The sequence below is a fragment of the Taudactylus pleione genome, unplaced genomic scaffold (assembly GCF_031769625.1).
Source record: "Taudactylus pleione unplaced genomic scaffold, aTauple2 ptg000455l, whole genome shotgun sequence".
NCBI lineage: Eukaryota > Metazoa > Chordata > Amphibia > Anura > Myobatrachidae > Taudactylus > Taudactylus pleione.
Window position 1 is genome coordinate 898,075 of NW_028284857.1, and position 13,007 is coordinate 911,081.

Consider the following 13,007-nt stretch of genomic DNA (forward strand, 5'->3'; position numbering starts at 1 on the left):
CGCTGGTCATTGTTATACTTCCCCTGCATGGTGTAATGTGTGCTGGGGCTGCAGACCTATATATGAGAGGACACTGACAGTGCAGTAATACACACACCCTCCCCCGTATCCGCTGGTCATTGTTATACTTCCCCTGCATGGTGTAATGTGTGCTGGGGCTGCAGGCCTATATATGAGAGGACACTGACAGTGCAGTAATACACACATCCTCCCCCATAGAAGGACACATTTTATTAGTTGCCGATGTTACAGACAATAGTGATGCGTGAGGGGATGTCGCACATAGCCAGAGGTCGGAGCACAGGAATTATCCGGAATGTATACAGCGTGCGTCTCTGTCCAAGTTTTGAGTAATCGTCAGCTCCGCTCGCTGATGCTGGAAAGTGACAGGGTCCTGGTTTCTGCCCCCACCGCCATCTATAAAACGCTGGTCACGTCATTGCGGAGCAATGCTGCAGAGGTGCCAGGAACAGCAGGGCGGAGCTCTGTACTTATGCCTGTTGTAGCAGAGCCAAGTCGGTAATCCCTTCTGCAGATGAGGGGATTGTGTTTGGTTTACACTCCGCAGAATCTGGAATGTGTTACATGAGAGGGAAAGGGGGGGACAGACTACTCAGTGCTGTACAGGGGACACATCGTACCCTGCGAGCAGTTACTGCCGCTGCTGCGTTTCATTTGCTGTAACATGTTAGAGAGCGGTGCCAGGAAAAGGTTTGATGGTCGGAGTTAGTGACAGAGCAGACACGTTAGGGCCAGCACTGTGCGTCGCCGTCTGGGGAGCGAGAGTGCCACCTGGTGGCTGCCATAGTACTGCAGCTATTACCTCTGTAGTGGAGAGGGGAGAGCAGATTATTACACAGGGAATAAGGCATGGCGGTTACATGATGATCAGGCATGATATGCGTGACGTACTGTTTCCAGGCGACGGTCACCTCCGCCTCCAGCGATACGTCTGGATGGAGTTTGCGGGGGACAAGGCTTCTATGTTCCCCAGGGAGGGATCAGAAATGAGAAATGTCACATCCTGAGACTCTCTGTGAGGAAGAGGAATAATGATCATAGCCTGGGGCCTATTCTCATCAGTACCACTATAGCTATAACGCCATCATACAACACAGCGCTGTACACGAAATAACACATGATGAAGATACCTCCGGGATATGGGTTACCACCCTCCGAGCACACAACCAGGGTCTCACCTGTTCAGGACCACCACCACGGCCGAGTCGTCTGAGCACAGGAACGCCACACTCTCCAGCGGACTCTTACGGTTGGCAACCAGTCCGACACGCTGCGCGCCCACTGGTACAAACTTACTGTGTACACAGAGCAGGACACCACTGTAAGTGACGGATCACACGTGTCTCCTACATACATGTGCACACGTGCAACACGTCAACTCACCTGAAGTGGGCCATGTGATAGAAGGTGGGCTGCTTATAAAAGACATCCTTACCCACATCCACAATGATAGGACTGTCCACGTTATTACCCACCCACGTCGGACCCCCATCCACATCCAGGGCCAGGTTCCAGTCCGTCCAGCCCGTCACATAATAGTTCAGATCCTACAGATGGGAAAGAAATGTTAGCGAGAGCAGCACGATGCCACGTAACCCCTAATAACGCAGACTGGGCGGGGGATAGAGGCCACGTAACCCCTAATAACGCAGACTGGGCGGGGGATAGAGGCCACGTAACCCCTAATAACGCAGACTGGGCGGGGGATAGATGCCACGTAACCCCTAATAACGCAGACTGGGGGGGGGATAGAGGCCACGTAACCACTAATAACGCAAACTGGGCGGGGGATAGATGCCACGTAACCCCTAATAACGCAGACTGGGCGGGGGATAGAGGCCACGTAACCCCTAAAAACGCAGACTGGGGGGGGATAGATGCCACATAACCACTAATAACGCAAACTGGGCGGGGGATAGATGCCACATAACCCCTAATAACGCAGACTGGGGGGGGATAGATGCCACGTAACCCCTAATAACGCAGACTGGGGGGGGATAGATGCCACGTAACCCCTAATAACGCAGACTGGGCGGGGGATAGATGCCACGTAACCCCTAATAACGCAGACTGGGGGGGGATAGATGCCACGTAACCCCTAATAACGCAGACTGGGGGGGGATAGATGCCACGTAACCCCTAATAACGCAGACTGGGGGGGGATAGATGCCACGTAACCCCTAATAACGCAGACTGGGCGGGGGATAGATGCCACGTAACCCCTAATAACGCAGACTGGGGGGGGATAGATGCCACGTAACCCCTAATAACGCAGACTGGGCGGGGGATAGATGCCACATAACCCCTAATAACGCAGACTGGGGGGGGATAGATGCCACGTAACCCCTAATAACGCAGACTGGGCGGGGGATAGATGCCACGTAACCCCTAATAACGCAGACTGGGGGGGGATAGAAGCCACATAACAACTAATAACGCAGACAGGAGGGGGATAGATGCCACGTAACCCCTAATAACGCAGACAGGGGGGGGATAGATGCCACGTAACCCCTAATAACGCAGACATGGGGGGATAGACACCACGTAACCCCTAATAATGAAGACTGGGGGGGGATAGATGCCACGCAACCCCTAACAACGCAGACTGGGGGGGGATACCCGCCACATACCCCTAATAACGCAGACTGGGGGGAGGGGGGATAGTAGAACGCAGGGAGGAGGTGCAGCCCTACAGACACTGGGGGGGGGGGATGGGGATAGTAGAACGCAGGGAGGAGGTGCAGCTCTACAGACACTGGGGGGGGGGATGGGGATAGTAGAACGCAGGGAGGAGGTGCAGCTCTACAGACACTGGGGGGGGATGGGGATAGTAGAACGCTGGGAGGAGGTGCAGCCCTACAGACACTGGGGGGGGATGGGGATAGTAGAACGCTGGGAGGAGGTGCAGCCCTACAGACACTGGGGGGGGATGGGGATAGTAGAACGCAGGGAGGAGGTGCAGCACTACAGACACTGGGGGAGGGGGATGGGGATAGTAGAACGCAGGGAGGAGGTGCAGCTCTACAGACACTGGGGGGGGGGGATGGGGATAGTAGAACGCAGGGAGGAGGTGCAGCTCTACAGACACTGGGGGGGGGATGGGGATAGTAGAACGCTGGGAGGAGGTGCAGCCCTACAGACACTGGGGGGGGGATGGGGATAGTAGAACGCTGGGAGGAGGTGCAGCCCTACAGACACTGGGGGGGGATGGGGATAGTAGAACGCAGGGAGGAGGTGCAGCCCTACAGACCCCGGGGGGGGATGGGTATAGTAGAATGCAGGGAGGAGGTGCAGCCCTACAGAAACTGGGGGGGATGGGGTTAGTAGAACGCAGGGTGGAGGTGCAGCCCTACAGACACTGGGGGGGATGGGGATAGTAGAACGCAGGGAGGAGGTGCAGCTTTACAGACAATGGAGGGGGGATAGTAGAATGCAGGGAGGAGGTGCAGCCCTACAGACACTGGGGGGGTTGGGGATAGTAGAACACAGGGAGAAGGTGCAGCTCTACAGACACTGGGGGGGTAGGGATAGTAGAATGCAGGGAGGAGGTGCAGCCCTACAGACACTGGGGGGGGGGATAGTAGAACGCAGGGTGGAGGTGCAGCCCTACAGACACTGGGGGGGGATGGGTATAGTAGAATGCAGGGAGGAGGTGCAGCCCTACAGAAACTGGGGGGGATGGGGATAGTAGAACGCAGGGTGGAGGTGCAGCCCTACAGACACTGGGGGGGATGGGGATAGTAGAACGCAGGGAGGAGGTGCAGCTTTACAGACAATGGAGGGGGGATAGTAGAATGCAGGGAGGAGGTGCAGCCCTACAGACACTGGGGGGGGATGGGGATAGTAGAACGCAGGGTGGAGGTGCAGCTCTACAGAGACTGGGGGGGGGGGATAGTAGAAAGCAGGGAGGAGGTGCAGCACTACAGACACAGCGGGGGGGGGATGGGGATAGTAGAACGCAGGGAGGAGCTGCAGCTCTACAGACACTGGGGGGGTAGGATACTAGAATGCAGGGAGGAGGTGCAACTCTACAGACACTGGGGGGGGAATAGTAGAACGCAGGGAGGAGGTGTAGCTCTACAGACACTGGAGGGGGGGATAGTAGAACGCAGGGAGGAGGTGCAGCCCTACAGACACTGGGGGGGGATGGGGATAGTAGAATCCAGGGAGGTGGTGCAGCCCTACAGACACTGGGGGGGGATGGGGATAGTAGAATGCAGGGAGGAGGTGCAGCTCTACAGACACTGGGGGGGATGGGGATAGTAGAATGCAGGGAGGAGGTGCAGCCCTACAGACACTGGGGGGAATGGAGATAGTAGAACGCAGGGAGGAGGTGCAGCCCTACAGACAATGGGGGGGGGGGATAGTAGAATGTAGGGAGGAGGTGCAGCTCTACAGACACTGGGGGGGATGGGGATAGTACAATGCAGGGAGGAGGTGCAGCTCTACAGACACTGGGGGGGATGGGGATAGTAGAATGCAGGGAGGAGGTGCAGCCCTACAGACACTGGGGGAAATGGAGATAGTAGAACGCAGGGAGGAGGTGCTGCCCTACAGACACTGGGGGGGGGGGGGATAGTAGAATGTAGGGAGGAGGTGCAGCTCTACAGACACTGGGGGGGGATGGGGATAGTAGAATGCAGGGAGGAGGTGCAGCTCTACAGACACTGGGGGGGTAGGGATAGTAGAATGCAGGGAGGAGGTGCAACTCTACAGACACTGGGGGGGAGGAATAGTAGAACGCAGGGAGGAGGTGCAGCCCTACAGACACCTGGGGGGGATGGGGATAGTAGAATGCAGGGAGGAGGTGCAGCCCTACAGACACAGGGGGGGATGGGGATAGTAGAACGCAGGGAGGAGGTGCAGCCCTACAGACACTGGAGGGGGAATAGTAGAATGCAGGGAGGAGGTGCAGCCCTACAGACACTGAGGGGGGGGATGGGGATAGTAGAACGCAGGTAGGAGGTGCAGCCCTACAGAAACTGGGGGGGATGGGGATAGTAGAACGCAGGGTGGAGGTGCTGCCCTACAGACCCCGGGGGGGGGGATGGGGATAGTAGAACGCAGGGAGGAGGTGCAGCCCTACAGACACTGGGGGGGGGATGGGGATAGCAGAACGCTGGGAGGAGGTGCAGCCCTACAGACACTGGAGGGGATGGGGATAGTAGAACGCAGGGAGGAGGTGCAGCTCTACAGAAACTGGGGGGGATGGGGATAGTAGAACACAGGGTGGAGGTGCTGCCCTACAGACACTGAGGGGGGATGGGGATAGTAGAACGCAGGGAGGTGGTGCAGCCCTACAGAAACGGGGGGGGGATGGGGATAGTACAACGCAGGGTGGAGGTGCAGCTCTACAGACACTGGGGGGGGAGATAGTAGAAAGCAGGGAGGAGGTGCAGCACTCCAGACACTGGGGGGGGGATGGGGATAGTAGAACGCAGGGAGGAGCTGCAGCTCTACAGACACTGGGGGGGTAGGATACTAGAATGCAGGGAGGAGGTGCAACTCTACAGACACTGGGGGGGGAACAGTAGAACGCAGGGAGGAGGTGTAGCTCTACAGACACTGGAGGGGGGGATAGTAGAACGCAGGGAGGACGTGCAGCCCTACAGACACTGGGGGGAATGGAGATAGTAGAACGCAGGGAGAAGGTGCAGCCCTACAGACAATGGGGGGAATGGAGATAGTAGAACGCTGGGAGGAGGTGCAGCCCTACAGACACTGGGGGGGGGGGGGGATAGTAGAATGTAGGGAGGAGGTGCAGCTCTACAGACACTGGGGGGGATGGGGATAGTAGAATGCAGGGAGAAGGTGCAGCCCTACAGACACTGGGGGGGATAGGGATAGTAGAACGCAGGGAGGAGGTGCAGCCCTACAGACACTGGAGGGGGGATAGCAGAATGCAGGGAGGAGGTGCAGCCCTACAGACACTGAGGGGGGGGATGGGGATAGTAGAACGCAGGGAGGAGGTGCAGCCCTACAGAAACTGGGGGGGATGGGGATAGTGGAACGCAGGGTGGAGGTGCTGCCCTACAGACCCCAGGGGGGGGATGGGGATAGTAGAACGCAGGGAGGAGGTGCAGCCCTACAGACACTGGGTGGGGATGGGGATAGTAGAATGCAGGGAGGAGGTGCAGCACTACAGAAACTGGGGGGGATGGGGATAGTAGAATGCAGGGTGGAGGTACACCCTACATACACTGGGGATGGGGATAGTAGAACGCAGGGAGGAGGTGCGGCTCTACAGACAATGGGGGGGATAGTAGAAAGCAGGGAGTAGGTGCAGCCCTACAGACACTGGGGGGGGGATGGGGATAGTAGAAAGCAGGGAGGAGCTGCAGCTCTACAGACACCGGGGGGGTAGGATACTAGAATGCAGGGAGGAGGTGTAACTCTACAGACACTGGGGGGGGAATAGTAGAACGCAGGGAGGAGGTGTAGCTCTACAGACACTGGAGGGGGGGATAGTAGAACGCAGGGAGGAGGTGCAGCCCTACAGACACTGGGGGGGGATGGGGATAGTAGAACGCAGGGAGGAGGTGCAGCCCTACAGACAATGGGGGGGTAGGATACTAGAATGCAGGGAGGAGGTGTAACTCTACAGACACTGGGGGGGGAATAGTAGAACGCAGGGAGGAGGTGTAGCTCTACAGACACTGGAGGGGGGGATAGTAGAACGCAGGGAGGAGGTGCAGCCCTACAGACACTGGGGGGGGATGGGGATAGTAGAACGCAGGGAGGAGGTGCAGCCCTACAGACAATGGGGGGGGGGGGGATAGTAGAATGTAGGGAGGAGGTGCAGCTCTACAGACACTGGGGGGGGATGGGGATAGTAGAATGCAGGGAGGAGGTGCAGCTCTACAGACACTGGGGGGGATGGGGATAGTAGAATGCAGGGAGGAGGTGCAGCCCTACAGACACTGGGGGAAATGGAGATAGTAGAACGCAGGGAGGAGGTGCAGCCCTACAGACACTGGGGGGGGGGGATAGTAGAATGTAAGGAGGAGGTGCAGCTCTACAGACACTGGGGGGGGATGGGGATAGTAGAATGCAGGGAGGAGGTGCAGCTCTACAGACACTGGGGGGGTAGGGATAGTAGAATGCAGGGTGGAGGTGCAGCTCTAAAGACACTGGGGGGGGGAATAGTAGAACGCAGGGAGGAGGTGCAGCCCTACAGACACCTGGGGGGGATGGGGATAGTAGAATGCAGGGAGGAGGTGCAGCCCTACAGACACTGGGGGGGATGGGGATAGTAGAACGCAGGGAGGAGGTGCAGCCCTACAGACACTGGAGGGGGGATAGTAGAATGCAGCGAGGAGGTGCAGCCCTACAGACACTGAGGGGGGGGATGGGGATAGTAGAACGCAGGTAGGAGGTGCAGCCCTACAGACACTAGGGGGGGATGGGGATAGCAGAACGCTGGGAGGAGGTGCAGCCCTACAGACACTGGGGGGGGGGATAGTAGAACGCAGGGAGGAGGTGCAGCTCTACAGACACTGGGGGGGATGGGGATAGTAGAATGCAGGGAGGAGGTGCAGCCCTACAGACACTGGGGGGAATGGAGATAGTAGAACGCAGGGAGGAGGTGCAGCCCTACAGACAATGGGGGGGATGGGTATAGTAGAACGCAGGGAGGAGGTGCAGCCCTACAGACACTGGGGGGGGGGGATGGGTATAGTAGAATGCAGGGAGGAGGTGCAGCCCTACAGACACTGGGGGGGGGATGGGTATAGTAGAATGCAGGGAGGAGGTGCAGCCCTACAGAAACTGGGGGGGATGGGGATAGTAGAACGCAGGGTGGAGGTGCAGCCCTACAGACACTGGGGGGGATGGGGATAGTAGAACGCAGGGAGGAGGTGCAGCTCTACAGACAATGGAGGGGGGGATAGTAGAACGCAGGGTGGAGTTGCAGCTCTACAGACACTGGGGGGGGGGATAGTAGAAAGCAGGGAGGAGGTGCAGCACTACAGACACTGGGGGGGGGGATGGGGATAGTAGAACGCAGGGAGGAGCTGCAGCTCTACAGACACAGGGGGGGTAGGATACTAGAATGCAGGGAGGAGGTGCAACTCTACAGACACTGGGGGGGGAATAGTAGAACGCAGGGAGGAGGTGTAGCTCTACAGACACTGGAGGGGGGGATAGTAGAACGCAGGGAGGAGGTGCAGCTCTACAGACACTGGGGGGGATGGGGATAGTAGAATGCAGGGAGGAGGTGCAGCCCTACAGACACTGGGGGGAATGGAGATAGTAGAACGCAGGGAGGAGGTGCAGCCCTACAGACAATGGGGGGAATGGAGATAGTATAATGCAGGGAGGAGGTGCAGCCCTACAGACACTGGGGGGGGGGGGGGATAGTAGAATGTAGGGAGGTGGTGCAGCTCTACAGACACTGGGGGGGGATGGGGATAGTAGAATGCAGGGAGGAGGTGCAGCTCTACAGACACTGAGGGGGTAGGGATAGTAGAATGAAGGGAGGAGGTGCAGCCCTACAGACACTGGGGGGGGGGATAGTAGAACGCAGGGAGGAGGTGCAGCTCTACAGAAACTGGAGGGGATGGGGATAGTAGAACGCAGGGTGGAGGTGCTGCCCTACAGACACTGGGGGGGGATGGGGATAGTAGAACGCAGGGAGGTGGTGCAGCCCTACAGAAACGGGGGGGATGGGGATAGTAGAACGCAGGGTGGAGGTGCAGCTCTACAGACACTGGGGGGGGGGATAGTAGAAAGCAGGGAGGAGGTGCAGCACTACAGACACTGGGGGGGGGATGGGGATAGTAGAACGCAGGGAGGAGCTGCAGCTCTACAGACACTGGGGGGGTAGGATACTAGAATGCAGGGAGGAGGTGCAACTCTACAGACACTGGAGGGGGGGATAGTAGAACGCAGGGAGGAGGTGCAGCTCTACAGACACTGGGGGGGATGGGGATAGTAGAATGCAGGGAGGAGGTGCAGCCCTACAGACACTGGGGGGAATGGAGATAGTAGAACGCAGGGAGGAGGTGCAGCCCTACAGACAATGGGGGGAATGGAGATAGTAGAACGCAGGGAGGAGGTGCAGCCCTACTGACACTGGGGGGGGGGGGATAGTAGAATGTAGGAAGGTGGTGCAGCTCTACAGACACTGGGGGGGATGGGGATAGTAGAATGCAGGGAGGAGGTGCAGCCCTACAGACACTGGGGGGAATGGAGATAGTAGAACGCAGGGAGGAGGTGCATCCCTACAGACAATGGGGGGAATGGAGATAGTAGAACGCAGGGAGGAGGTGCAGCCCTACAGACACTGGGGGGGGAGGATAGTAGAAAGCAGGGAGGAGGTGCAGCACTACAGACACTGGGGGGGGGGATGGGGATAGTAGAATGCAGGGAGGAGGTGCAGCCCTACAGACACTGGGGGGGATGGGGATAGTAGTTCGCAGGGAGGAGGTGCAGCCCTACAGACACTGGAGGGGGGATAGTAGAATGCAGGGAGGAGGTGCAGCCCTACAGACACTGAGGGGGGGGATGGTGATAGAACGCAGGGAGGAGGTGCAGCCCTACAGAAACTGGGGGGGATGGGGATAGTAGAACGCAGGGAGGAGGTGCAGCCCTACAGAAACTGGGGGGGATGGGGATAGTGGAACGCAGGGTGGAGGTGCTGCCCTACAGACCCCAGGGGGGGGATGGGGATAGTAGAACGCAGGGAGGAGGTGCAGCCCTACAGACACTGGGTGGGGATGGGGATAGTAGAATGCAGGGAGGAGGTGCAGCACTACAGAAACTGGGGGGGATGGGGATAGTAGAACACAGGGTGGAGGTACACCCTACAGACACTGGGGGGGGATGGGGATAGTAGAACGCAGGGAGGTGGTGCAGCCCTACAGACACTGGGGGGGGGATGGGTATAGTAGAATGCAGGGAGGAGGTGCAGCCCTACAGACACTGGGGGGGGATGGGTATAGTAGAATGCAGGGAGGAGGTGTAGCCCTACAGAAACAGGGGGGGATAGTAGAAAGCAGGGAGGAGGTGCAGCCCTACAGACACTGAGGGGGGGGATGGGGATAGTAGAACGCAGGGAGGAGGTGCAGCCCTACAGAAACTGGGGGGGATGGGGATAGTGGAACGCAGGGTGGAGGTGCTGCCCTACAGACCCCAGGGCGGGGATGGGGATAGTAGAATTCAGGGAGGAGGTGCAGCCCTACAGACACTGGGTGGGGATGGGGATAGTAGAATGCAGGGAGGAGGTGCAGCACTACAGAAACTGAGGGGGATGGGGATAGTAGAACGCAGGGTGGAGGTACACCCTACATACACTGGGGATGGGGATAGTAGAACGCAGGGAGGAGGTGCGGCTCTACAGACAATGGGGAGGATAGTAGAAAGCAGGGAGTAGGTGCAGCACTACAGACACTGGGGGGGGGGATGGGGATAGTAGAAAGCAGGGAGGAGCTGCAGCTCTACAGACACTGGGGGGGTAGGATACTAGAATGCAGGGAGGAGGTGCAGCCCTACAGATACTGGAGGGGGGGATGGGGATAGTAGAATGCAGGGAGGAGGTGCAACTCTACAGACACTGGGGGGGGAATAGTAGAATGCAGGGAGGAGGTGCAGCTCTACAGACACTGGAGGGAGGGATAGTAGAACGCAGGGAGGAGGGTGCAGCCCTACAGACACTGGGGGGGGCATCGGGATAGTAGAACCCAGGGAGGAGGTGCAGCCCTACAGACACTGGGGGTGATGGGGATAGTAGAACGCAGGGAGGAGGTGCAGCCCTACAGACACTGGGGGGGGGGGCATAGTAGAATTCAGGGAGGAGGTGCAGCCCTACAGAAACTGGGGGGGATGGGGATAGTGGAACGCAGGGTGGAGGTGCTGCCCTACAGACCCCAGGGGGGGGATGGGGATAGTAGAACGCAGGGAGGAGGTGCGGCTCTACAGACAATGGGGGGGATAGTAGAAAGCAGGGAGTAGGTGCAGCTCTACAGACACTGGGGGGGTAGGATACTAGAATGCAGGGAGGAGGTGCAGCCCTACAGATACTGGGGGGGGGGGGGATGGGGATAGTAGAATGCAGGGAGGAGGTGCAACTCTACAGACACTGGGTGGGGATGGGGATAGTAGAATGCAGGGAGGAGGTGCAGCACTACAGAAACTGGGGGGGATGGGGATAGTAGAACGCAGGGTGGAGGTACACCCTACATACACTGGGGATGGGGATAGTAGAACGCAGGGAGGAGGTGCGGCTCTACAGACAATGGGGGGGATAGTAGAAAGCAGGGAGTAGGTGCAGCACTACAGACACTGGGGGGGGATGGGGATAGTAGAAAGCAGGGAGGAGCTGCAGCTCTACAGACACTGGGGGGGTAGGATACTAGAATGCAGGGAGGAGGTGCAGCCCTACAGACACTGGGGGGGGGGGATGGGGATAGTAGAAAGCAGGGAGGAGCTGCAGCTCTACAGACACTGGGGGGGTAGGATACTAGAATGCAGGGAGGAGGTGCAGCCCTACAGATACTGGGGGGGGGGGGGGATGGGGATAGTAGAATGCAGGGAGGAGGTGCAACTCTACAGACACTGCGGGGGGAATAGTAGAATGCAGGGAGGAGGTGCAGCTCTACAGACACTGGAGGGAGGGATAGTAGAACGCAGGGAGGAGGTGCAGCCCTACAAACACTGGGGTGCTGGGGATAGTAGAACGCAGGGAGGAGGTGCAGCCCTACAGACACTGGAGGGGGGGATAGTAGAAGGCAGGGAGGAGGTGCAGCCCTACAGACACTGGGGGGGATGGGGATAGCAGAACGCAGGGAGGAGGTGCAGCCCTACAGACACTGGGGGGGGATGGGGATAGCAGAACGCAGGGAGGAGGTGCAGCACTACAGACACTAGGGGGGGGGAATAGTAGAATGCAGGGAGGAGGTGCAACTCTACAGACACTGGGGGGGGATAGTAGAACGCTGGGAGGAGGTGCAACTCTACAGACACTGGAGGGGGGGGATAGCAGAGGAGGTGCAACTCTACAGACATTGGGCGGGGGGGGGAATAGTAGAATGCAGGGAGGAGGTGCAGCTCTACAGACACTGGAGGGGGGGATAGTAGAACGCAGGGAGGAGGTGCAGCCATACAGACACTGGGGGGGGATGGGGATAGTAGAACGCAGGGAGGAGGTGCAGCCCTACAGACACTGGGGGGGGATGGGGATAGTAGAATGCAGGGAGGAGGTGCAGCCCTACAGACACTGGGAGGGGATGGGGATAGTAGAATGCAGGGAGGAGGTGCAGCCCTACAGACACTGGGGGGATGGGGATAGTAGAACGCAGTGAGGAGGTGCAGCCCTACAGACACTGGGGGGGATGGGGATAGTAGAACGCAGGGAGGAGGTGCATCCCTACAGACAGTGGGGGGGGATGGGGATAGTAGAACGCAGGGAGGAGGTGCAGCCCTACAGACACTGGGGGGGATGGGGATAGTAGAACGCAGGGAGGAGGTGCAGCCCTACAGACACTGGGGGGGGATAGTAGAATGCAGGGAGGAGGTGCAACTCTACAGACACTGGGGGGGATGGGGATAGTAGAATGGAGGGAGGAGGTGCAACTCTACAGACACTGGGGGGGGGATGGGGATAGTAGAATGCAGGGAGGAGGTGCAGCCCTACAGACACTGGGGGGGATGGGGATAGTAGAATGGAGGGAGGAGGTACAGCCCTACAGACACTGGGGGGGGGGGATAGTAGAACGCAGGGAGGAGGTGCAACTCTACAGACACTGGGGGGGGGGGATGGGGATAGTAGAATGCAGGGAGGAGGTGCAGCCCTACAGACACTGGGGGGTGGATAGTAGAATGGAGGGAGGAGGTGCAACTCTACAGACGCTGGGGGGGGAATAGTAGAATGCAGGGAGGAGGTGCAGCCCTACAGACACTGGGGGGGGATAGTAGAATGCAGGGATGAGGTGCAACTCTACAGACACTGGGGGGGTAGTAGAATGCAGGGAGGAGGTGCAGCTCTACAG

The 13,007-nt window shown here is 58.5% G+C and overlaps 1 protein-coding gene across 2 annotated transcripts in view; it reads right to left on the reverse strand.

Moving 5' to 3' along the window:
* Positions 1-216: 216 nt before the first annotated feature.
* The window catches only part of GBA1 (glucosylceramidase beta 1), a 36,835-nt gene continuing 24,044 nt past the window's right edge, over positions 217-13,007 (reverse strand). For both annotated transcript variants that reach the window (XM_088448473.1, XM_088448474.1), the window contains exons 9-12: positions 1,405-1,568; positions 1,200-1,316; positions 913-1,034; positions 217-825 (exon numbers count right to left, since the gene is read on the reverse strand). In XM_088448473.1, coding sequence (XP_088304599.1) covers positions 929-1,034; positions 1,200-1,316; positions 1,405-1,568 — 387 coding nt within the window. In that variant the 3' untranslated portion in view covers positions 217-825; positions 913-928. The remainder of the gene's footprint in view (positions 826-912; positions 1,035-1,199; positions 1,317-1,404; positions 1,569-13,007) is intronic.